The sequence below is a fragment of the Lepidochelys kempii genome, chromosome 14 (assembly GCF_965140285.1).
Source record: "Lepidochelys kempii isolate rLepKem1 chromosome 14, rLepKem1.hap1, whole genome shotgun sequence".
Taxonomy (NCBI): Eukaryota; Metazoa; Chordata; order Testudines; family Cheloniidae; genus Lepidochelys; species Lepidochelys kempii.
The window spans coordinates 37,231,923-37,258,366 of NC_136393.1; the positions used below are offsets into that span (position 1 = coordinate 37,231,923).

Consider the following 26,444-nt stretch of genomic DNA (forward strand, 5'->3'; position numbering starts at 1 on the left):
TCATGGGAGAAATCTGGAAATTTTATTCTTTTTGAATAACTTCCCCTCAGTCAGTTTCCTCAGGGCACCTTTGAGCTTGTTCCTCATGCTGTAGATGGCTGGATTCAGCACTGGAGGCACCACGGAATAGAGAACAGCCACCATGAGATCCAGAGCTGAGGCTGAGCTGGAGGTGGGTTTCAGGTAGGCAAAGGTGGCAATGCAAATGAAGAAGAAGACCACAATGAGGTGAGGGAGGCAGGTGGAGAAGGCTTTATGCCGGCCCTGCCCAGAGGGGATTCTCAGCACTGTTTTGAAGATGTGAACATATGACACAATTATAAAAGCAAAGCATCTTAAGGCTAAGAACGAGAGAAAAGAAGTAACAACAACTTCACCGAGCTATGAGTCAGAGCAGGTGATCTTGAGCAGCTGGGGGATTTCACAGAAGAACTGATCCACCTGTTGCCGTCACAAAAGGGTAATGCAAATATGTTCCCAGTCTGCGTAGTAGCAACGGGAATTCCACTGATCCATGCAATGGCTGCCATTTGGACACAAGCTCCCCTGTTCATTATAGTCTCATAGTTCAGTGGTTGGCAGACGGCGACATATCGGTCGTACGCCATGATGGTGAGAAAAGCAAAGTCAACCGAGGTGAAGAAAATGAAGAGAAAGACTTGGGCAATGCACCCAGAATAAGAAATCGACCTGGTGTTCAATAGGGAATTGGCCATGGACTTGGGGACGGAGACCGAGACAGATCCGAGATCTAGTATGGATCTAGTAAATTCATCAGGAAGAACTACATGGGGGTGTGAAGGTGGTGGTCGAGCACCACAAGGATGATAACAAGGAGATTTCCCACCAGGGCTGCCAGGTAAATCCCTAGAAACAGCAGAGTGTAAAATCTGCAGCTCCCGAACCTCAGACAATCCCAGGAAAAGGAACTCTGTCACGGTGGTTCGGTTAGACATTTGCTTTCTCAGTACATCATGGATTGCCTGTGGAAGGAAGGGCAAGGGTAATGGTCATGCTAGAGTCCTCCTGCCTCCTCACCTCTGACAATCACACCACTAATGAAGAGCATTGTCACACCAGTGTAAATTTCCACAGCTCCCTTACAGTCCAAGGATGGCATCCGTTTCCTCCATCTGAGGATCTGGTCCAAGATGAGGCTTGATAAAATGCAGTGTAAATATGGAACAAGTTACAACCCAAACCCAACAATCTTAGGAATTATGGACATCCTATTGCTACAATGGAGAGCGAGTTTAGGAAAGAAGAGTAAGTCTACGTCTACGCCACGAGCTAGGGGAGTGATTCCCAGATCACATACACTACTTGCAATAGCTCGAGGATGGCTAGCACAAGTCTAAAACGTAGCATAGCCATGGCAGAAGGGGAAACTGTGCTGAATACAAAGCCCCAGGGCTCAGGTGGGCTTGTACTCAGCATGGCTACCGCAGCCACCCTGCTATTTATGCTCCCCAAACTAGCCCACGAGTACAGGGATGCAAGCTGGTGAATCACAGCCCTAACTTGCTGAGTAGACATATCCTAAAAGAGTTTGGCTAATTTAACCTAGCACAATGCTGGCTGAGAGAGGTTATGATCACTCTCTATAAATACATTGAGGGGGTAAACCCCAGGGAGGAAGAAGAGCTATTGATGCTAAAGGACAATGTCGGCACAAGGAGGAGCGGGGATAAATTGGCCAGGAGTAAATTCAGCTTGAAAATGAGAAGAAAGTTTGTCCCCATCGGAGGAGGGACAATCTAGAGCAGCCTCCCAATAGGAGCCGTTGGGGACAGACAACTTAACTGGTGTTAACACGGAGCTGTGTCAGTTTAGGATGGAGGTTATATGACTGGGTTGCCAGTGAGAGCAGGGGATTGGACTCGGTGACCCAGGTCCCTTCCAGGCATTTCTTCTTTGGACAAACAGCAGGCTAACAACTTGGACAGGAAACTAGACTTCTAAACCAGCAGCACAGCCTGATCCCCTCTTCCAAGGGAAACAAAACACGGACATACCCCGCGCCCCGAGCAACAGCTCCTCTGTGATGATTCCACACCAAGTTCTGTGCAGAGACGGCCTGCTCCCTGCTGACAGATCGATTCATGGTCCCTGATACCTACAACACTTGTGTCTCTGTGTAAGGATGGGCTAGGAGCACCCCTCGGTTACTGCTGTGGTTTATCATTTCCCTCTCTATCTTCATGTGTGTGCTAGGCAGGACAGTGGCAATCAGGAGACTTGGTTTATGTTCTTATCTCTGCCACTGACCTTCTGCGTGACCTTGAGCAAGTTGCTTCCCCTTTCTGTGCCTCTCTTTCCTCTTCCCCCCTTTCTCTGCCTTGTCTACTAGGCCTGTGATCTTGGGTAGGGAGGGGCTGTGTTTTGCTGTGTGTATGTTCTGTGCACCAGTTTGCAACATTGCTGTTCAGCTGGCAGCAGTGTGGGACAGAGGATATGGGGCTGGAGAGGGAGATCTTGCTTCTGTCCCCCTTCATTTCCTCTGTGTCCTTGGGCAGGGTTGAGATAGACAGGCTTCAGGTGGCTGGTGCAACGCTGACTCTGAGTTTACAGGTGCTAGTGTGTACAAAACACAATCTGCAGGCTTTGCTGCTAACCTGTTTTTTTACCTTCCCATAACTATTTCTTTGAAACAGGAATAAACACGGTTGCAATAGAACAAACAGGTTTGAAATGGCTGTATTATTAAATATAAGAATAATGTTTCCCATCTTTGTTTAAAGCTCAATTTCCAACTAAAACTAAACAAAAATGTCCAGGGAAAGTTGCTGCTATACTTGAAACAAATTTTTAAAAAAACCACAAAACCTGAAAACCTCAATTTTCCTTTGTTGGCAATGTGACATTTTCACTTAACACTAGTATTTTGCTAAAAACAAACACGTCTGGTTGCCAAATCCTGAATCTTTTTCTGATTTTGGGGTATCTGATGCAAAGTCAAAGTTTTGCGCTGATTTTTTTTTTCCTGACTGGCTCTAGTTCTCTGACTTAATTGACAGCTAAAGCCTTAAAGGGTTCAAATGATCATTTTTGTTTAAGGTCTTACATTTGTTCTGTATATTAATCCATGACTGTATTTAATTGAAATAGTGAATTTACTGTGCTAGTCTCTGTGGATTTTTCCCCAAACTTGTGATTTATCTTGGATCGACAGAGCATGGTAGTGTAGACCAGCCCTAAAACAGTTCAGATTGTAATTTCACATTTATGGTCTTAAATATTAATAGCCCATATTATGGAACTGAAATAGCAATCTTACTGTGCTGGTGTTTGTGGAATTTGTCTCAGCTTGTGATGCAGTCGATTCTCAGGCATCAGAATTGTTTGGACATTAGCTAGCTAGCACCTCTCACTGTGTTATCCAGCACTCCTTTGCTGTCCTCTTGCTGGATGTCCTGAGTTGCTGACAGTCTCTGCAGTTCCTAGCAGACCAGGATCTACTCCACGGATGGGTGCTTCCTGCTCCCCTCCTAGGGCAGGCTTGGCTGAGAGGCGATGGACTAAATGGGATCAGGGACTGAAAGCCCCTCCCAGCTCTAGAGCTGATCCCAGCTTGTTCAGGCTTCAGACACGGCCACAGCCCAGGATGTCCCTGCTCTGGGGCTAAAGAGCCGAATCTGGTCTCCAAGGCTGTGAGCCCAGCTCTGATCTCACCACAGGAACAAACCATCCTGACAACCTGCCCTAGTTGATCCTAACCCCACAAAGGTGAAACAGCACCTGCCCTGGATCTCTCATGATGGCAGCATCCCTGGAAGAATCCTTGTGTTGGAGACCCCAGGGCATGGCCACTAGTTAAGTCGAGGGGATGGAAAGCCATAAGGGTTGAGGAAGTCTCCTTGCTGAAGGCCTAAGGGCTTCTTTTTAACCCCCCTTAATAGAATTCAGGCCTGGCTGGTTGAGTAAGCTCTTTTGCTTTTAAAACAATGTTGCAGCCGCAGATAATGCCTCATAGTGTAAGGTTTGCTGACACCAAGCTAAAGATAATAGGAGATAGTTACAAGGCCAGACAGAATGTGCTGGTTGTTTAAGTTGCTAGGAATTCTTGTTTGAGGTTGCAGGAAATAAACATTGTTGTAATCCATATAAGGAAGGCAGAGTATTTGTGCAAAGTTTTAATTGGCTGATGTGTAGCGCAGTAGCATTAAGGAATATAAAAGTGTGTGTAATAACCTGCTCTGGTGTGCAGGATTTGAGATTCTCTTCTCCCTGTACCTTGTTTGCAGCTGCAAATAAATTTTTCTGCTTCTCCACCCCGTTGTGATTATTGAGTGAAACACACCAGGTAACGAAGCCCTGCTATTGTTTTGCCTCTCGGCACTGGGTGCCAGCAACAGCTTTTGGCGTCCCTGGGTGGGCAATGAGGCTGCAATTTAGCCTTGCCCGGATCCCTTCCGGAGGTCGAGGATTGCAGTGACAACCGACGCCCAGCGCGCACCGGTGAGTTCATTGGGGGCATCGGAGGAGACGCAGTTTGATCGACCCCGGAGGGCACAACGATGCAACGCACTCACATAGTCGAAAAGCAGCTGTGGGAGATGGTGGCGGAACCGGTCCCTTGGATAAAGTAGGAATCTTTTAAAATCTGGATTATATGCTCTGTTGGAACCTGGGGATGCCCAGAGTTACCCTGTAGGTATGGGACAGGAACAGAGCATGGGAGGTAGGGTACGGTGCATGCCCCTAAAGTGTATTTTAATAAATTGAAAGGTATTTGAATCAGATCCAATAACTAAGGCTAAATTGAAGAGATTTTGTACGGTTAACTGGCCTCAGTACCAATTAGAGGACCAGGAACAGTGGCCTCCCGGAGGATCACTAAATCATAATACAATCCTCCAGTTACTCCTGTTCTGTCAGCAAAGAGGGAAGTGGAATGAGCATTCGTATGCTTATTTGTTTATGACCTTGTGGTCTCATATTGATATTTTACGATGCTGTAATTTAACCCCGATTGGCCCGGTAGCAATTAATGTCAGTCCCCGGACCTCCACCCCAAATGTAATGGCAGATCCGGTGTCTCCTTCGGCCCTTACACCCGCACAGAGTGAGGCTCCTTCGGCCCCTACACCCACACAGAGCGTGTCCCCTTCGGCCCCTACACCCACACAGAGCAAGGCTCAAAGTAAGATTCCTAGTGAAGCTCATAGTGAGGTTCGAGCTCCATCTGCTGGACTATACCCTTTACTTACTGAGACTAAAATCGCCTGTAATGCAAGAGAAAGAACAAGCTGCTGCTACTATGCAGATCTATACTCATGCACCTTTTAATCCTATGGACCTGGCCGCTTTCAAAGCACAGGCTGGAAAATTTTCTATCAACCCAAGCAAGTTTGTATCGGTTTTTGAGGGATGTCTTAGCAGCTATAAGCCAGACTGCAATAATTGTAATGTCCTTCTGCGAACATTATTGACTGAGGTTGAACGAGAACAGGTCATAGCTAAAGCAAGGGAGGAAGCAAAGAGGCAATATGACCAGGACCGTAACAATATCCCGACCCCAGATGATCAGGTTCCTATAAAGGATCCTAGGTGGGACCCAAATGACAATCAGGCTATGACCCACCTCACCTCCTATAAGGAGCTGCTAATGTATGGACTCCGTCACGCAGCTGTCAGACAGAATAATTGAATGTTTAAATTGTATGTAATGATCAGTGGGTCAGAGAAGTGCCCAGTGCAGAGAGAGTACCCCAGAGTGGGGACACCCTAGCCCCTGTGCACAGCAGGGTTGGGGGTCGAGCCCCCCAGGAATCCTAGGCCAAGCCTTGTTGGTGTTACGAGGATTCTGCCAGACAGGAGAGTGGAAGGGGAGTCCTCAAGAGCAGGGAGGCCTCTGGGTAAAGGAAGTGGGAGCGAAGACTCGGATCCTTTCGCTAGCCCACTTCACCAGGGTAGTGCAGAAGCCAGGAAAGTTCCCCACAATAGCGGGACTATTCCCCCACTTACAAATATAGTAGTCTAGTATCATATGGCTCAGTCTTTTTACTCATCCACTTTTTCTTGTTAGTTGCATTTCTCATAGGATTAGTTAGCAAGATAGGTTAATTAATTCAGTCTTTATGTTTCTATTTCTAATGTCACAAGTTACACTTAAATTCTTTTTGGTTGCATTTTCTCAGAAGCCTGACATAAAAGTGAACTTTTAAACTGAGCTGCTCTACCTTTTTTATCATTGTCACAGGGTCCGCACAGGTTTCCCCTTTCTCTCCCCTGTGCCCTGTGCTGAGGCTGGCAAAATAAGAGTCCTCACACCTTCTTCTGGTGTTTCACCCTTGTGCTTTTATTTACAGTGCAGTCCTGTCATAAATCTAAAGGGAAGGGTAACCACCTTTCTGTAAACAGTGCTATAAAATCCATCCTGGCCAGAGGCAAAATCCTTTCACCTGTAAAGGGTTAAGAAGCTAAGGTAACCGCACTGGCACCTGACCCAAAATGACCAAGAAGGGGACAAGATACTTTCAAATCTGGAGTGGGGGGGGAAGGCTTTTGTCTGTCTGTGTGATACCTTTGCTGGGAACAGATCAAGGATGCAAGCCCTCCAAGTCCTGTAAAGTTAGTAAGTAATCTAGCTAGAAAATGCATTAGGTTTTCTTTGTTTTGGCTTGTAAATTTGCTGTGCTGGAGGGAATGTGTATTCCTGGTTTTGTGTCTTTTTGTAACTTAAGGTTTTGCCTAGAGGGATTCTCTATGTTTTGTATCTGACTGCTGTGAGATTATCTTCCATTCTAATCTTACAGAGTGTTTCTTTTACCTTTGTTTTCTTCTTCTAATAAAGTTATTTTTTTTTAAGAATCTGATGGGATTTTTAGGGTCCTAAGAAACCCAAGCTGGTCTGTGCTCAACTTGTTTATTCTCAAGCCTCCCCAGCAAAGGAGGTATAAGGGCTTGGTGGGATAGCTGGGGGAAGAGGAACTCCAAGTGGTCCTTTTCACTGGTTCTTTGTTAAAGCACTTGGTGGTGGCAGCATACCCTAGTCCAAGGGCAAAGATTTTGTCTCTTGGGAAAGTTTTAACCAAAGCTGGTAGAAATAAGCTTAGGGTTTTTTTTCATGCAGGTCCCCACATCTGTACCCCAGAGTTCAGAGTGGGGAAGGAACCTTGACAAGTCCCCTTTATCCCCCAACAGTTATCCCCTTTCTAACCCGTTCCAGGGTCTCCTGGCCTATGAGGCACCCTTCCTCTGGTGAGGAGACAGAGCTGTAGCCTCCTGTCCCCTCCCAGGCTAGCCTCCTGACTGAGCTTTCTCCAGGGCTTTTATAGCCCTTCCCTTCCCTTCCTCAGCCCAGCTGCCGCTACTTACCTACCAGAAAGCAGGGCTTAGCCACCATTTTGGCAGGGCATTCAAGGGGTTTTACCCCTGCCCTGCCACAATCATGAAAGACATATAAGGTATCTTTTTTATTGAAATTAGAATATAAAGTGAAAAATATTATCATACATTTTCCAGTACTTTGCAGAGATAAAAATAAAAAGTACAAAATAAAAATTAAATTAGTCTTTGGGCTTTCCTTTTCTTCCCCCTGTTCTCCTTTTCTCTTTCTTTTTTCATTAGAATAAGGAGAGAAGTAAAAAAAGAGAAAAATGGGACAGAAGTAGTAAAAAAACAACGAAAGGAAACAAATGTGTTCCACCGTGAAAACTAATTTGTCAAGAAAAATAGATAGAGAGCCTGGTAAAAAAGCATAGGTGATGTCAAGTCCACAAGGTCAACCAATTTAGAAATGTGGTAGGCAATTCTAAAGTGAAGGGTTTTTTCTACAATTGGCAAGCCCGCAGCCTTACAAGTTACAACTCTATTTTTCTCTATTCTATCTACTCTAAGTTGTACAGATGGATCTATTCTACTAGTAGAGTTGGGTCTGTTCTATTGTATTTTGAACTAGTACAGGATGGTCTATTCTAATCTAAACTAGTCCAGGTGGGTCTATTGTATTCTGTTCAAAATTGATATTGAACTACCCAGTGAAATTAGGAAATAGACTATTTTAATTGAGATGTTTATACCACTGCCATAATCAATTACCATGTTTCTGTTGAGCTAGAATGCTGAAATGTGGGGACATTAATTGGCTGCTGAGGCCAAAATGAGATCAAATTTAAAGTTGACTTTTCAATCAGAGGTCATCTAAAGCTCATCAGTATTTTCTTCTCCCCCTTCTTCTTTCCACTACATCCAAGTCACTTCCTGGACCTGGCATAACCCCAAGAAGTCTTGACTACCCCTCTCCAGCTCTAACCCTAGAGTCAGGTTTATGTCTCAGAGTCAAGAAGAGAAGCCAGGGGTCAGGAAGCAGGGCCTGCAGCAGAGCGAGTCTCCAGGCAGCCCCATCAGTACAGCTGGCCGGCAGCAGGGTGCCTGATTAGCTACGCCACCTGATTGGCTGCAGAGGCCAGCAGGCTGGCTGCAGAGGCCAGCAGCTGGAGCAACTCACTAGCCTTGCCATGCTCATGCTCACCACTGAGCCTGCTTATGTGTTACCTTGTTCCTGCTGCTCCTGCCTCACACCCAGACTTGCCTCTGTCCTACCCCAGCCTTGAACCCCTTGTTGCCTGCTACCCGGCTCACTCCAGTTCCTGCCCTCTGTGTTGACCCCTGGCTTTGGCGCCGAACTACTGATGCTTGCCCCTATCTACTGATGCTTGCCCCGATCACTAGATGTCATGCCTGCTCAGACCACTAGGCTAGAACACCCTCCTCCGGGTGGGCTGACACCAGGAGACTTGGGATTTCCTTTCTTTGAAGGCTAGACAAATACCCAAGTCATCCCATTTCCCAAGTATCCTCCTCATGTCCTAAGTCTTGGAGCACTGGGGAAATTCCAGAAGACTGGAAGAAAGCTAATGTTGTGCCAAGGGTAAATGGGATGATCTGGGAAATTATAGGCCTGTCAGCCTGCCATTGATCTTGGGCAAAATAATGGAGTGGCTGATACTGGACTCAATTACTAAAGAATTAAAGGAGGATAATGTAATTAATGCAAATCAACATGGGTTTATGCAAAAGAGATCCCATCAAACTAACTTGATCTCTTTTTCTAAAGTGATTACAAGTTTGTCTGATACAGATAATAATCTTGACCTAATATACTTAGTCTTCTCTCAGGCGTTTGACTTGGTACCTCACAACATTTTGATTCAAAAACAAGTAGGATACAAAATTAGCATGGCACATGGTAAATGGATTAAAAAATGGCTAAGTGAAAGGCCTCAAAATGTAACTGTAAATGGGGAACTGTCATTGGGCAAGTGTGTTTCCACTGGAGTCCCACAGGGAACAATTCTGGGGTCAACAGTATTTAATATTTTTATTAAAGGAAGGATAGATAAAATCTGAAAGGAAAGATAAAATCATCACTGGTAAAGTTTGCAGATGACCCACAATTTTGGGGAGTGGTAAATAATGAAAAGGACAGGTCACTGATTCAGAGCAATCTGGATTGCTAGGTAAATTGGGCACAAGCAAATAATATTCATTTTAGCACAGGCCAAACGTAAATGTATACATCAAGGAATAAAGAATATAGGCTGCACTTAAAGGATGGGGAAGTCTATTCTGGGAAGCAGGGACTCTGAAAAGGATTTGGGGGTCATGGTGGATAATGAGCAGAATATAAAAGCCTAGTGTGACACTCTGGCCAAAACAGCTAATGCGATCCTGGGATGAATAAACAGGGGAATCTAAAGCACTTATTCAACCACTGCTAGACTACAGAGTCCAGTTTTGGTGCCACAATTGAGGAAAGATGTTAAAAAATTTGGAGAGGGTTCAGAGAAGGGCCATTAGAATGATTAAAGGATTAGAAAACATATCTCTTAGTGATGAAGCCAAAGAGCTCAGTCCATTTAGTTTAAGAAAAAGAAGGATAAGGGGTGACTTGATTACAGGCTACGTAAGTATCTACACAGGGAACAAATATTTAATAATGGGCTCTTCAATGTAGCTGAAAAAGTTCTGACGTCATTAAATGTCTGAAAGTTGAAGCTAGACAAATTGAGAGTGAAAATAAGGTGTAAATTTTTAACTGTGAGAGTCATTAACCTTTGGGATAAAATACATGCTGTAAGAATTATTTGGGGGAAATTGTCTGGGCTCTGTTATACAGGAGGTCAGGCTAGATGATCACAATGGTCTCCTATGCCCTTGGAATCTATGAGTCTCTGAAGTCCAGTAAACTTTGTAAATTTCCAAAGACTATTGAGTTTGGGTGGCTAATGATAAACATGAAGCAAATGAAACACTAAATGAACTTATTAATGATTGCCCTTGTGACAGAATCCCCAAAGCTGTGAAGTAGCATCTTCTTGATCAGGCCCGGATCAAGCTCAAGGGGATTTCAGAGAGTCTTTGCTGTTAGTACCAGTCTTAGCACATGGGTCAGATATGGTATAAGGGGGAGATTTCTGGGGCTTTCTCCTCTTTCGAATAAGATTCCCTTCCCCTGCCTGTTCAAAGAGCAAAGATCAGCCTTGAAATGTGACTTCCCCTGGCCATCCTCAATTGTTAGGATATAGGTATTCAGGCCTGTCTGTAAAGGCCTATACTCTAAGAATTTAGGTGTATTCTTATCACTTAGCTAGTTATAGAGGTATAAAAGAAAGAAAGAAAGAAAGAAAGAAAGAAAGAAAGAAAGAAAGAAAGAAAGAAAGAAAGAAAGAAAGAAAGAAAGAAAGAAAGAAAGAATCAAAATCACTGTCTGACTGTATAAGGCCTTTTCTCACTGTGACAGTCTGAGGCCCTGCTCTTAGACTAAGGCCTTTGGCTAAGCAGCAGAGGCAGCCATAAGCTAGGAAGCGAATGGTCACATACTTACATTCCAACTAGTCACATTGAAATAAGGCAATTAATTTTGCTGGGTGTAAACTAATTAGTTTGCTGGTTGTAAACTAATTAAGGTGCTGGGATATAATTGGTTAAATAATCGTGTTACAATATGTTAGGATTAGTTAACCAATCATTTTACTGAAATTAAACTAAGGTATAGCTAAGCAGAACTCAAGTTTTACTATACAGTCTGCAGTCAGTCAGGAAGTAAGGGGGGAATGGGAACAGAGAATGGGGGTGGGGAAATTGGAATCATGTTTTGCTAACGGGGAGAACGGGAACAGGGACACAGGTAACCCTCTGTGGTCTCAGAGCTGGGAAGGGGGGACGCTAAGGAAGGAAACTGGAATCATGCTTGCTGGAAGTTCACCCCAATAAACATCAAATTGTTTGCACCTTTGGACTTTGGGTATTGTTGCTCTCTGTTCATGTGAGAAGGCCCAGGGAAGTAAGTGGGTGAAGGAATAAGCCCCCTAACACCAGGCAAGGTATTAGTTTACCTTTGTTTTCTCAACTTGTGAATTTTCCCTTTGCTAGAGGGAGGTTTATCCCTGTTTTGTTGTAACTTTTTGACACTAAGGCTAGAGGGGGTTCCTCTGTGCTTTTTCAATTTTCTGCTACTCTGTAAGGTGAACTACCAGCCTAAGTTTACAGAGGTGATTCTTTTACCGTTTTCTCTTGAAATAAAATCCTTCTTTTTCAGAACCTGACTGATTTATGCATTGTTCCAAGATCTAGGGGTTTGGGTCTTTGATCATTTTGTAACCAACTGGTTAGGATATTATTCTCAAGCCTCCCCAGGAAAGTGGGTGTATAGGCTTGGGGGAATATTTTGGGGGAATAGGACTCCAAGTGGTCCTTTCCCTAATTGTTTGTTAGATCACTTGATGGTGGCAGCGATCCCAAGGCAAGGAGGAAATCTGAGCGTTGGTAAAAATAAGATTTGGGGGTCTTTCATGCAGGTCCCCACATCTGTACCCCAGAGTTCAGAGTGGGGAAGGAAGCCTGACATATGTTAATAAGCCAGACCAGAAGAAGGGACACATGAGCCTTTGTGGAGTTATTGAGGAGCAACAAGGAAGGAAATGAAGGCCAGGCACTGCAAAGTCATCCCAAGTTACGACGTGGCACTCCAAAGGTGGCCACACTATTTATACATCCCTTTACCAAACTACCCTTTCCTATCCTATTCACATAATTTGTGGATATTGATGTAGTAGAGTTGTGTGCAGGGAGGGGCTAGTTTGATCCATGGTGGAGACAGAAGACTGGCATTCCCAGCAGAGCAGAGTTAAGGTTGCTCGAGGAAATCTGCCTTTAGTTTTTCCCTTAACTTCTTTCAAGGGCTGTTTGGGATTTTTCACTTGAGAGATTTTTCCCTTGAAAAATGTGATTTCATCAAAATTTACATTTCCTGCTGGACAGCTGGAAAGCCAGACAGCATAGATATCTGGGCAGCCGAGGAATCAGGCAGCAGTCAAGCTGAAAGTCAACCAGGAGCTTCCCTGGTTTCCACTAAAAGTTTCAATGGATTCAACGCACTCCCATGAAAAGTTCCTATTCTGTCAAAACAGTATGTTCCAGTGGAAAATTGTTCCATAGGATAATTTTTGACCAGCACTAATCATTATATTTTACTGTATTTATCCACTGATGGGGGTGATGTGCAAGTTATTATCAAGGTCACTCGAGACAAGAAAGGGAAATCTGATTCAGAGATCCTCAGCTTCTCTGCTCAGCCCATTATGTGAGTAAGATTTTGGGTGCAACACTGCGTACCAAACTATAGTGCCCAGTTTCTTGTCTGCAAGGATCAGTGGGAAATTTGGGTAAGCAAGGAAAGCAGGGTTATGATTCCAGGACGTTACTGCTTGTAGTGATAAATTATTTATTGCTTCAAATTTACCAGATCACTTATCCCGTATTAAGCCAACCGCTAAGTGATTAGGATACGTGGAGACTTTTCATGAGGTGTTCCACCTCTCAGTCTTATCAAAAAGAAGACTGAGAGGTGACTTGATTAAAATGTATATGTTCCTTCATGGGGAGAAAGTACCTGGTCCTAAGGGCACTTTCAAATTATCAGGATAAGAACCAATGGCTGGAAGTTGAAGCCAGACAAATGTAAATTAGAAATAGGGCACAAATGTCTAACAGTGAGGGTTTGAAGGGGTACAATGACCCCACAGTGGCTGGAAAGAAGCCAATGAGGGCCCAGGTGCTCAGTCAGCCCTACCTTGTTACACCTATGAGAGGGGTCAAAGCCTGGAGGGAGCAGTTGAAAAAGGAAAAGCCCAATACAGTAAGGGCTGAGCAGGAGAAGGAGTGGACCTCTTGTGCTAACACCTTGAAGGAAGGTGTCAGAGAAAACCTATAGATTGTGTGGAGGCAGGCTGGTCTGGGGCCAGATGCTGTCCTGAGCCTGCTAGGTGCCATATCCTCTTTGGGCAGATAGACCCCACCTTGGACCTGTACATTTCCTTTGTTCACCATAACGAATCCTCTTTCCCTCTGGGATCTGTGGAGGAGTGAGCCTGAGAAGGAGCTGTGAGAAAGGCTAAAGGCCAGGCTCGTTGGTCAAGGGGTATGAGTCTCACTCGCTCTGGGTGCAAGAGGTCCCGGGTTCAAATCCCAGGTGAGCCCTCTTGAGTTTCCCTGCAGGAAAGGACCTGGGGATTGCAGTGGACAAGAAACTAGATGTAAGTCAGCAGTGTGCCGTTGTTGCCCGGAAGACCAACGGCATATTGGGCTGTATTAGTAGAAGTATTGCCAGTCGATTGAGGGAAGTGATTATTCCCCTCTTTTCGGCACTGGTGAGGCCACACCTTGAGTATTGTGTCCAGTTTTGGTCCCCCCACTACAGAAGGGATGTGGACAAATTGGAGAGAGTCCAGCAGAGCTCAACAGAAATGATTAGGGGGCTGGGGCACATGACTTACAAGGAGAGGCTGAGGGAACTGGGGTTATTTAGTCTGCAGAAGAGAAGAGTGAGGGGGGATTTGATAGCAGCCTTCAACTACCTGAAGGGGGGTTCCAAAGAGGATGGAGCTAGGCTGTTCTCAGTGGTGGCAGATGGCAGAACAAGAAGCAGTGGTCTCGAGTTGCAGTGGGGGAGGTCTAGGTTGGATATTAGGAAACACTATTTCACTAGGACGGTGGTGAAGCACTGGAATGGGTTACCTCGGGACGTGGTGGAATCTCCATTCTTAGAGGCTTTTAAGGCCCGGCTTGACAAAGCCCTGACTGGGAAGATTTAGTTGGTGTTCATCCTGCTTTGAGCAGGGGATTGGACTAGATGACCTCCTGAGGTCTCTTCCAACCCTAATATTCTATGATTCTATGACAGGCTGAGTTAGAAAGTAGCCCAGGAGGAGGCAAAGGGTGTGAACAGACAGAGCTGAACTGCTTACTACAGGGTATCCAGAGTAGATAGTAAGCCTGGGTTCCCCTCCCAGCCCCCCCGACGATGGTGGCACAAAGACCCCCAGAGATGAGCTGGAAGGCCAATAAAGCCTGAAATCAGCCTGAAGACCTGGCATGAAGCCACTGGACTACTGAGGAGCTAGACTGGGTTTACCTCAGATTAGATGGGAATACATGTGACTTGGCCGGAGGGCTGAGTTACGAGAAGTAGATCACAGCACAGCCAGAGTGACAATCAGCAAAGAGTGCCGAAGAAGAAGATGACCTTGCTATGAATCATAGAATCATAGAATATCAGGGTTGGAAGGGACCCCAGGAGGTCATCTAGTCCAACCCCCTGCTCAACGCAGGACCAATCCCCAACTAAAACTATGCTATGTCCAACCATGAGGAGGCATGCCAGCCAGGGAGTCACACTTCTGGAGAAGTCGATTAACCATTGGAACAAGCTACCAAGAGAAGTGGTGAATTCTCCATCTCTTGATATCTTCAGATCAAGAGCAGATGCTTTTCTGAAAGTTGCTTTAACCAAACACATGTTATTGGGCTAAATACAGGGGCAACTGGGTGAAATGTAATGTTCTGCTATGTACAGGGAAGGTGATTCAATGTCCCTGCTCTCCTAAGATGGTTGAATCTATGAACCCTCTTCTAAAGCAGTTGGTATAGCTAATTCAGAGACTGGAGAGTGGACAAGGTGGATAACTGGCCTCCTCCAGAATGGCAATTCCTATGTCCCTTAGAATTGGTAAAGAGAAACACCTCCTTTGATGTTAAACATTTTCCTGTCTCCATAACTATTCCTTTGAAGCTAGAAGTTGTCCTATTTCCACAACTTTCTCTCTGAGGTTAGGAGTTCATGTATTAAACTTGTTTGTAAGTTCTAAAAATAAAATGGAGCATTAACGCTGCCTTTGCGGCAATTGTAAATTCCCATTAGCATAAGTTTCCAGGGAGTTGTTTCACTCTCGTATAACAAATCAAAGAAGGCATTCACTTTTTGGGATCAGATAAAAGCCAGCTGTGACAAGCAGGAGAATAGAACAGGGGATCCTCTGTAGAACTCTTAGGTCTCTTTACTGTGGTCCATGAAGAAGATGGTGATAGACTCTGGATCCTGGATCCTGGTCTCTGAAAGGCTGCATGAAGAGGTCACATCAGAGACTCCAGCTTTTATTATACCTGTTTTTGAGGAAGCACAACCTTTCTCATCAGATTCACAGAAGGTAAAGGATGATGTATATTGTCATGAATAATGTGTAACAGAGATTCTGTGTTTCTGTGAGACACACCCTGAACAGACAGTTTTAGACGTATGTAGAACACCCTGGGTTTACTCAGAGTCAGCCCTAGCCAGAGCTAGATGGCAAGAATTTGTGAGGATTTATGAGAATTTGTCCCTCCCCAGTCATTCACTGCACAAAAGCCACATATTCAGTAGGAGGAACAAACCTTAAAATAGGAAATTTTCAATGAGGTATCTAGCTAGCTAACTCTCTGTCTGCCAATCTGTCGCTATCTAGCCTTCCCTCTACAGTCTAGCTTTATTTCTGCCTGTCTATCTGGCAGTGTCTCTGTCTCTCCTTCATATATCTATCTACCTATCTATCTAACTTCATTATTTTGCCATCAGAGTGATTTCTAAGTTACAGAAGATAAAAGAAGCCCTAAAACACATGAGTTTACAGTTCAATATGACTGCAAAAAATGCAATGTGATGCGGATATGAAGAAGAAATAGGCAAGTATTAAAATGAATATTGTATTGTATCTCATATTTGCATGGCTAGTCATTCTGTTAAAACTCCCTAAACAAAGACATAGAATAACAAACAAACAACTACTATTGTATTCCTTAATTCAAAATTCACACACAAATTCACCACTAACTAAGGTATCAGTAAAAAATACAGATATGTGTGTGAGAAGGAGGTAGAATAATGAATCATAGAACTGAAGGGCTGCAAAGGATCTTGAGAGGACACCAAGTCCAGCCTCCTGTGCTGACCATCTAGACCATCTCTGACAGGTGTTTGTCTAAGCTGCTTTTTAAAAAGTCAGATAATGGGGATTCCACAACCTGCCTTGTAACCTGTTCTGGGGCTTCCCTATCCTTAGAGTTAGAAAGTTTTTCTACTGTCTAAACCAAATCTCCCTTGCTGCAGATAAAGCTGATTGCTTCTTGTGAGACCCTTAGTGGACATAAAGAACAAGTGATCCCTGTCCTCTTTGTAACAACCTCTTACATGTTTGAAGGCTCATCAGGTTCCCCCTCCGTTTTTTCTTCTCTAGACTAAATATGCCCAGTTCTTTCCACCTTGCTTCATAGGTCGGATTTTCTAAACCTTTTATCGTTTTGTTGCGTACTTCTAGATTCTCTCCAATTTGTCCACATATTTCTTATTCTGTGATTGCCAAAACTGAACCTAGTCCTCCAGCTGAGGCCTTCTCAGTGAGCTTATGCTCAAATACATTTGTTTTTGTTAAAAGAAGAGGAGTACTTGTGGCAACTTAGAGACTAACAAAGTAACTCCCTCCCCACAAAGGTATCTGTTTCATGTCATATTTCACAAGCTATTATTACTACTTTTTAAAAATTACTTTTCTTGCTAGAATCCATGGCAGACACAAAGGAGAGAAATCAAACGTCCATCACAGGATTTATCCTCCTGGACTTTGGGAATCTCCATGAACTGAAAATTCTTCTCTTCCTGCTGTTTCTGGCGATCTACATTGTGACAGTGGCTGGGAACATCCTCATTGTTGCACTAGTTGTGTCCGATCAGCACCTTCACACCCCCATGTACTTCTTCCTGGGGAACTTGTCCTGCTTGGAGACCTGCTACACCTCCACCATCCTGCCCAGGATGCTGGCCAGTCTCCTGACTGGGGACAGATCCATTTCTGTTCGTGGCTGCCTGGTACAATTTGATATCTTTGGTTCTCTGTTAGCTGCAGAATGTTGTCTCTTATTAGTGATGTCTTACGATCGGTATTTAGCCATATGCAAACCACTGCATTATGCAGCCCGCATGAATAGTAGATTTTCCTTCCAGCTAGCAGCTGGGTCTTGGCTAAGTGGGTCTGTAGTCAGCAGCATCACAGTATGTTGGCTATCACAATTGATTTTCTGTGGCCCCAATGAAATTGACCATTTCCTTTGTGATTACACCCCATTGATAAAACTGTCCTGCAGTGACACCAGCTTGATGGTTCTTGTGATTTCCCCTCTCTGCTTCATATTCATTCTTCTCCCATTTCTATTAACCCTGGCATCTTACACGGCTATCATCAGCACTGTCCTGAGAATCTCTTCCAGCGCTGGAAGGCAAAAGGCTTTTTCCACCTGCTCCTCTCACCTCATTGTGGTGACAATTTTCTATGGGACCCTGTTTGTTGTTTACATGCTCCCAGACACTGCTGCACTGCGAGACCTGAACAAAGTGTCCTCTGTCTTCTACACCATCCTGACTCCCGTGGTCAATCCCCTCATCTACAGCCTGAGAAACAAGGAGGTCAAGGAGGCCCTGAGAAAAGCTCTAAGTAAGACTATGGCTTTTATAACCAATCACAAACTTTTTTCTCAACATTTATTGTAAGTTGCAATAAAATGGATATAATGGGAGCTCATCAAGTGGTGTAATATAGCAAACCACAGCGCACGTGGGAGCCCTGAATTATTCGAGCTGTTCTATTACCTACAGTGAGACCCCTGGTGTGCAGGAAGGCCAGTTTCTAAGTAATGATTGCAGCGCCAGGTATTCGCTGACTCACAAGGCGCGGTCTGGATGGACCTGGATCTGCCTGGGGTAAAGTGAGCTAAAGGAGCTGCACTGCGACATGGGCAGAGCATGTCCAGCCCACCCTCAACTGAACTCCACTGATGTCAGTGAGGACTTAAGGGGGTTATTCCTGATGAAGTTCCCTACAGTGCAGCAGGTCTACGCGAGGTATACGATGTTTACAGTGTTGTTTTAGCTGTGTTTTTCCCCAGGATATTAGAGAGACAAGGTAGGTGAGGTAATATCGTTTATTGGTCCAGCTTATGCTGGTGAAAGAGACAAGCTTTGGAATTTACACAGAGGTCTTCTTGAGATCGGGGACAGGTACTCGGCATGTCACAGCTGCATACAAATGTGGAACAGATAAGGCCTTAACACGTTGCAAGAGGCTATTCAAGGTGAAGTGGGCAGTTAACACCTCTCCAGTCACAGGACAAAAAGGGTTGGGGTATGTCTACACTTACTATTTAAAGGGCAAAAAGTCCCTTTTTTGAGTTTAAACCGCTGGACTGTCTACTCTTGTTAATGACTTTTTGCAGTGAAACTTACAGCTCTGGGATAGCTGCCCTACAGCGCTGCTCTCATCGGGGATGGAAGTGCTGGTAGTGTAAACACTCTCTGTCGCCTGAGGAATTGAGTGAGTACACAAACCAGCTCTTTACTTTCACCGGTCCCCTATCACCAGTGAAACTTACAACATTACAACTTACAGGTTACAACTTAATAATTAAGGCCATGATTTTTGCTGTGTAGCGGATTTATGAATTTAAGTATCATGAAACAATTACAACCCATACTCACTGGGGACCACATTCTGAATGATATCTTTCCGGAACCCCCTCCTCTGGCCTTCAAACACACCCCTGCAACCTCTTCAACCTCATTATCAGAAGCAAGCTCCCCACACACCAGGAGCCACCAACTCAAAGCGGCACCAGCCCCTGCCATTACAACAGATGCAAAACCTGCCAGCATATCTCCACTGCCACAGTAGTCAAAACCCCCCACAACACACATTTTCAGATCCATGTACCCTACACATGCCTATCACAACATGTGGCATACCTCAGTTGGTAGGCAGTCTCAGAGCAAGCCCAACCACATACCAAATAGCAGGGAGAGGAGAAGGCCTCTCTTATAAACTTTAGCCCACTGCTTAGGGCACTCACTAAGAATGTGGGAGACCCACAGTTCAATTTCCCCCTCTGCCCGAGAGGAAGAAGGGAATTGAACAATGGTTCTCTACATTTTAGATACATGCTCTAACCATTGGGGAAAAGATAGGCTTGAAGGATTAGATTTGTATCTCTAAATGTCCCATACACATCAATTTTACAGTACACACAAAAAAGAATGAAAAAAATATTTCCGTTGCTAAGAATAGAAATTTACAGATAGGCAAAGTAAGAAAAATGCTGCTTGAGAATTTATTAGAGTTTGATTTAAGGATATTTGCCTTGTATATTTGGACACGTGATGTTGTCAGCGTGTGTTGTAATGGTTGTAAAGCTTTAACTTTTAAAAACCAACATCTCCTGTCATTAAAGAATTATTGTCTGAGGAGCTCTGTTGTGTGACTCACCCTCACAATTTCCCACACCTCTGATTGATCAAATAAAATAATTGATTTTAATTTAATTTTATTGATTAAATCAATAAAAATCTGGAAAAAACAATACTTAAAACTCAAATGCAAAAATTGATAAAAATAGAAAAAAATGCTTAAAAGTACACACTGATATTATACGCTGAAATTATAAAAAAAATAAAAATTGAATTCTGCCAAGCCTAACTAAAGGATATCCCAATGTGGTGCTCTTCCAGTCTCTCCTGTTGAAGCTGTTGTACTGTATATAAACAATTAAATATGCACTGGGCCTCAGAGTGAGCAAAAGTGACTCTGTATCCCAGTGGTCAGGTCAGTCATTGGAGAGATGGAAGATCCTTGTGCTAATTCCTTCTCCTCATCAACCAGAGGCCCTGCCCCCGCAACGCCTCTTCCCCAAGGCCCTGCCCCCACACTGCTCTTCTCTGAGGCCCCGGCCCCACACCGCCTCTTCCCCCAAGGCCCCGCCTCCACTCCACCCCTTCCCTCGAGGCCCCACCCTCATCCTGCACCTTCCCCCGAGGCCCTGCTCCGGCGCCACCTCTTCTCCTGAAGGCCCCGCACCTTGCTCGCTCTTCTCTGCCGCCTCCCGCCTCTCACTTGCCCTTAAGGCCAGTAAAAAGTGATGGGGCCGTGGCCCCCTGCCTCCCCCTATTCCAGCACCCCTGTGTCCCTCTGGCCATTTTGTGTAGAGTTATGTGTGTTCAGAGCCTGCCTACTGGGAAAGGTTTCGCAGGTGAGATAAGCTGGGCAACACCCATCTTCACAGGTTTGTGGATCATGCTGGGGCTTCCACGGACGCACGCCCAGAGACACAAAATAAGATACTTTGGGAGTTGTTTACAGTGCAAATTTAGGTGCCTAGGTCCAGATTTTTAAAGGTATTTTTAAAGGTAGGGATTTCAATGAGTGTTAGGTGCTCAGAGGCTTTTGAAAATCCCACTAGGCACCGAAATACCTTTAAGAATCTGCCCAGAAGTAAGTGTAGGTGCCTACAGAGTTAAGTGGAAGCAGAGCGAGTGTTTGTGGATTGCAGTGGTGCCTAAAAGTGCCTAAATCTAGTCTTGAGGTGCCTAAGTCCCTTTGTGGATCTGAGCCTGGGTAACTAGAGGTTACTGGAGTCTTTTTCATTCATTGAAGCAGGAAGCCACTCATATACTATGAATTTTAGTTCCTTTTCACCTGGTCTGCTGCTACCAGACCTATTGATTGAGACCTTTACAGAATGGCTCTGAGATATTTGTGTGTTACTCCAGTTACACATTGATCGAAACTCCTGAAATCAAAGCTATTGTGCTGACATAAAGCAGGGTGCTGAATCATGGCTAGTATGTTGAAAGTTCAGTCAGAATATCAAAGTGTTAATCTTCACATGGCTAGATAGTTATCATTTTCCCCATTTTGTAATCAGGAAGATCAAACAGAAAATTATTCTTATTTAGCATTTCTAGAACACCACAAATGGTTGCGTGGGAATTTAACATACAAATAAAGAAAAAAATATTTTGCCCCCAAATCACGTTGTGCTAACTACTCTGATTTTCTATGATTAATTATTATTATTATCGTTGTTGTTACTGTTGGGTTTTTTTATTTTAAATTCATATAAGAACATTTTATAAAATGTTAAAAACATGCTTAAAAACATGACAATACATCAAATTACCAGCCAGCCATATAGATAGATAGACCCCACTCTCAGTGTCACCCACTGACTGGCACGCAGCTCCCAGTGTCCACTGGGCACCCAGCTCCCTGCGCCTCCTGGGAAATTCCCAGCCCAGGAGCCTCCCCCCAGCAGGATATTTTGCAAATGGCAAAATTTGGAAAATGGTAAGAAAGTGCGGGGGAAAAGGCCCTACTTCTTGACCTTCCTCTAACTTTTGCCATTTGGAAAATAAAAATTAAGGGTTGAAAATATTACTGTCAGACATAAAGCATACTTTCACTGTTAAAGAAAATGCTTTCAACACTTAACAATAGTCAGTGTTCGGTGGAAATAGTTTGGAAACAGGAAGAAAGTGTGAAAAAACCCAATGCTTTCCCATAATACTTTCCTATGGTTTCAAAATTTCTTTCAGGAAAATTGGAATTTCCAGACAGGAATCTTTCTAATGGGGATATTTCCCATACAATTTTCCACAGAAAAAATCCTCATTTTCCCACCAGCTCTACTCAACATCAAGAGTTTTCACATTATCCCCAGAAAGAACAGGGAATCTCTATCCATTCACAGAACAGGTCAAGTGTTCACTTCAGCAATGCTCCGCCCACCTCAGATCCGCATCATCTCAGTTAAACATGACCCATGTGCAGTGACGATCAAAGAGTTGTTTGTGAGCCACGTGTTCTACATCGAGCTCTCAGTGATAGCTTCAGAATGCATCATTTGGGGTGAAATATTACCCTCCCCAGAGTGCCAGCATTAGGCCTACACAACACTTCAGACATATTTTGAGGACTTAACTGGGAGTCAGGTGGTGCACAGGTCTTGTATTGATCTTCTGAACAGCAGTGAGTTTCACCCTTTAAGAATTTGGGCCTGGTCCAAAGCTCACTGACTTCAATGGGAGTCTCCCCATTGACTTCATTGGGCTTTGGCTCCTTCCCTAATAGGATTGAGAGACTCAGGAGTTGGCCAAAGGTTCCCTGAGAAAAATTCTTTTTTGTAGTGTACCTAGAATGGAGAAATTGGAGAACAACCAGCCAACTGGCCTACTTTATATGAGCCAGTTCGAGGAAGGAGAGGGAAGTATAAATGTCTACTTCCTTGCAACTTGTGCAATCATTCACACCTCTGAATGAGAATATAAATGCTCAGGACCTATTTCCTCATAGACTCATAGATATTAAGGTCAGAAGAGACCAATATGATCATCTAGTCTTACCTCCTGCACAATGCAGGCCACCAAATCTCACCCACTCACTCCTGCAATAAACCTCTCACCTATGTATGAGCTATTGCAGTCCTCAGATCATGGTTTAAAGACTTCAAAGTACAGAGAATCCTCCAGCAAGCGACCCGTGCCCCATGCTGCAGAGGAAGGTGAAAAACCCCCGGGGCCTCTACCAATCTGCCCTGGAGGAAAATTCCTTCCTGACCCCAAATACGGCAATCAGCTGTACCCTGAGCATGTGGGTAAGACTCACCAGCCAGATACCCAGGAAAGAATTCTCGGTAGTAACTCAGATCCCACCCCATCTAACATTCCATCACAGGCCATTGGGCCTATTTACCATGAGTAGTTCATGATCAATTAATTGCCAACATCATGTTATCCCATCATACCCTCTCCTCCATAAACTTATTCAGTTTAATCTTGAAGCCAGATAGGTCTTTTGCCCCCACTGCTTCCCTTGGAAGGCTGTTCCAGAACTTCACTCCTCTGATGGTTAGAAACCTTTGTCTAATTTCAAGTCTAAACTTCCTGATGGCCAGTTTATATCCATTTGTTCTTGTGTCAGCATTGGTACTGAGCTTTTGCCTCTGATGGCCGTGCAGTCCCTTCTGATTGACACTGGTGTCAGTCAGAGAAGAATCAGGCACTATCATTCTGCTCTGCTAGCATTTTACATCAGCTCTGTGATTGCTTTCTGCAAGTGTAATCGACTACAGAAGCTGCAAGGCCATGGAGAGTCATGCCATCATACTCCATGGTTTCTTTCAGACCTTGGCCAAACAGGGCAGGGATAAATGAAAATTTCAAGGAACTTTCCTCAGATATAGACACCTGTCCCATGAAGGAATGACTGAACCACCAACTTACCTTGCCACAGTCAACCAATCACAGACATTCATGATTAAATGAATAGCATTTGGACAACATTAACCCTAAAGGGGCAATGAACCGAGACGTGATGCTGTCCACATGCCCTTCCCAGATCCATGCAAGCCCTTCCCAATAAATACAGGTATCTAGAAGACAATCATATACACATGTGATTTTTTCAGTGTTTCAATCAGCTACAGAGATGATCATTATTTCTGAAACCTTGATGACTTTTTTTGCCCAAATTTTCTAATTCCAATGCACGCAAAAAGTTGACAGAAGGGTAACATTTTATGTGTTTCTTTTTGCAGTTTTTCCACACCAGTTCAACCATAGCATTGAATGCCATTGACTTCAAAGGAGCTACTCCAGATTTGCACAGTTGTGTAACTGACATCAGAAAAAAGATGTGTACCCAAATTACTTTCTATGGGAAAATATTTTTCTCTTCATCATGTCCCGCAATATTCTCCTCAGAGCCTCTTTCACCTCCTTCTTCCTCAGGCTGTAAATAAAGCGGTTCAAGGTGGGTGTGACGGTTGTGTAGATCAGAGATAGCACTTTCTTGCTGTCTGGTAAGTTAATGGGTCTTAAAAGATCAGGCTGCTGCTCCCATAATACAGTGTCACCACAATGAGGTGTGAAAAACAGGTGGAGAAGGCTTTGTGTCTGCCTTCACCCAATGCCATCTTTAAGATGGTGGAGATAATAAAGATGTAGGACACAAAGATGAGAGTAAATGGCATGAAGATGACCAGTATAGCAGTTGTAAACAACTGCATTTCATACTGAGAGGTTGTCAATGCAAGAAAGTTTAATCAATGGGGGAATGTCACAGAAGAAATAGTTAATCTTATTGGAGACACAAAATGGAAAGGTGAAACCCCGGACTGTCTGTTCTAGGGACACCACATTACCACTGAACTATGAGAGAACTGCCAATGAAAGGCAGACCGTCCTGTTCATGATGAGCCTGTACCTCAGTAGGTTGCATATGGCCACATAGCAGTGTCATAAATATAAAGAAAAGAGTAGCACAAAATCCCTCCTTGGTGGCTGTACTGAATCGCTTTAGCTGTAAGGGGTTAAGTAGCTCAAATCACCTAGTTGGCACCTGACCAGAAGGACCAATGAGAAAAGAAGATACTTTAAAATCTGGGGTGGGGGGAGAGAGGGCTTGTTTGTGGCTCTCTTTGTTTTGTTCCCTCTCTGGATGGAGGGAGAGACCAAGCAGGTACAATATCTCTTGAAAACATACCTGGAAGAATCCATCTAAAATTACAGAAATTGTAAGTAAGGCAAGGAATTGCATTCGGTTCTCTTTTGTTTTGGCTTGTGAATTTTCCTCTGCTAGAAAGGTAGTTTTATTCCTGTTTTTGTAACTTTCAAGCTCAGCCCAGTGGGGAATCCTCTCTGTTTTAAATCTTTGTATTACCCTGTAAAGTTACCTTCCATCCTGATTTTGCAGGTGTGATTCTTTTACTTTTTTCTTTATCAGTAAAGTTCTTCTTTGAAGAACCTGATTGATTGTCTGTGTCCTAAACACAAGGGTAGCTGGGGGACTTCACAGAAGAACTGATGCACCATGTTGCCTCCACAGAAGGATATTGCAAAGGTTTTTCCAGTGTGCACTGCAGAGTAGAGAAGAACACTGATCAAGGCACTGGCTGCCATTTGGACACAAGCTCTTCTGTTCATAACTGTCTCATAGTGCAGTGGTTGACAGATGGCGACATATCGATCGTACGCCATGATGGTCAGTATGGCAAAATCTGCTGAAGCGAAGAAGATGACGAGAAAGACATGGGCAACACATCCAGAATAAGAAATCGATCTTGTGTTCATGAGGGAGTTGGCCATGGATTTGGAGATGGTGACAGAGATGGAGCCAAGGTCTAGGATGGACAGATTCATCAGGAAGAAGTACAGGGGGGTGTGAAGGTGGTGGTTGAGGGCTATGGCTGTGATGATGGGAAGGTTCCACAGTAGGGATATCAGGTAAAGCACTAGAAACACCACAAAGTATAAAATCTGCAGTTCTGGAACATCAGAGAACCCCAGGAGAAGGAATTCAGTCATGGTGGTTTGGTTGGACATTTTCTTCCTCAGTACACTGTGTGATAGCTGTACTGGGAATGAGACGGACAATGGTCAGGATTAGCGCAACAGAGGGAATTGCCCTAATTCCTCGTTCTCTAATATCTCATTATATGAATGTCAAAGGTGCACAGAACCCGTCAGTTACAATGAGTAGGTGTTGGCAGTGCTCCTCACCTCTGACAATCAGTCCGTCATGTTCTCACACTATTGTAAATTGGGTCAGATCCTTTAAAGTCAATAGAGCTTCGTTACTTTACCCCATCTGACGATTTGGCCCACGATGTTGCTTGTTAAACACAGCCTGATTCCCCCGTAGACACACACAGCCTTGTAAGTAGCGTCTCATCTGTGATTTTTCTACCCCAAGCTCTGTGCCTAGAGGGCCAGCTGCCTGCTTCCAAATTAATTTATGGCACCAACTCCCAGCTGCAGTTCGGCCGGCATGTAACAACGGACAAACAGCATCTCTCCATAATCACTGTGTTGTACTGTTTACTCTGTGCGTGTGGTGCACGGGTTGCCAGGACACTTGGGCTCTACTCTTGTCTCTGCCAGTGACCTGCTGTGTGACCTTGGGCCAGTCATTTCCCCTCTTTCTGCCTCAGTTTCCCCTCCCTTCATTTCTCTGCTGTGTCTACTAGGACTGTGAGGGCTTTCAGAGAGGGGCTGTGGGGCAGATTTTTAAAGGTATTGATGCACCTAGTGGGATTCTCAAAAGCATCAGGACCCTCAACACCCCTTGAAATCAACGAGTTATAAGCTCCTAGGTGCTTCTGAAAGTCCCACTAGGTGCCAAAATTTCTGTGGAAACATAGCCCCATGTCTCGTTATGTGTATGTTCTGCACACCCATTGACACCGAGTATACTCAGCCAGCAGCAGTGTGAAGCTAGGACAGGCGCTCTGACTTCTATTCGCAGTGA

At 44.3% G+C, this 26,444-nt stretch overlaps 1 protein-coding gene and 1 pseudogene across 1 annotated transcript; one reads left to right on the plus strand and one right to left on the minus strand.

The window, feature by feature from the left end:
* Positions 1–25,519, minus strand: LOC140897488 (olfactory receptor 14A16-like; annotated as a pseudogene).
* On the plus strand, positions 16,883–17,863 carry LOC140897455 (olfactory receptor 11A1). The gene has a single exon (XM_073310173.1). The coding sequence runs from the start codon at positions 16,883–16,885 to the stop codon at positions 17,861–17,863; it is 981 nt and encodes a 326-aa protein (XP_073166274.1).
* Positions 25,520–26,444: the final 925 nt, after the last annotated feature.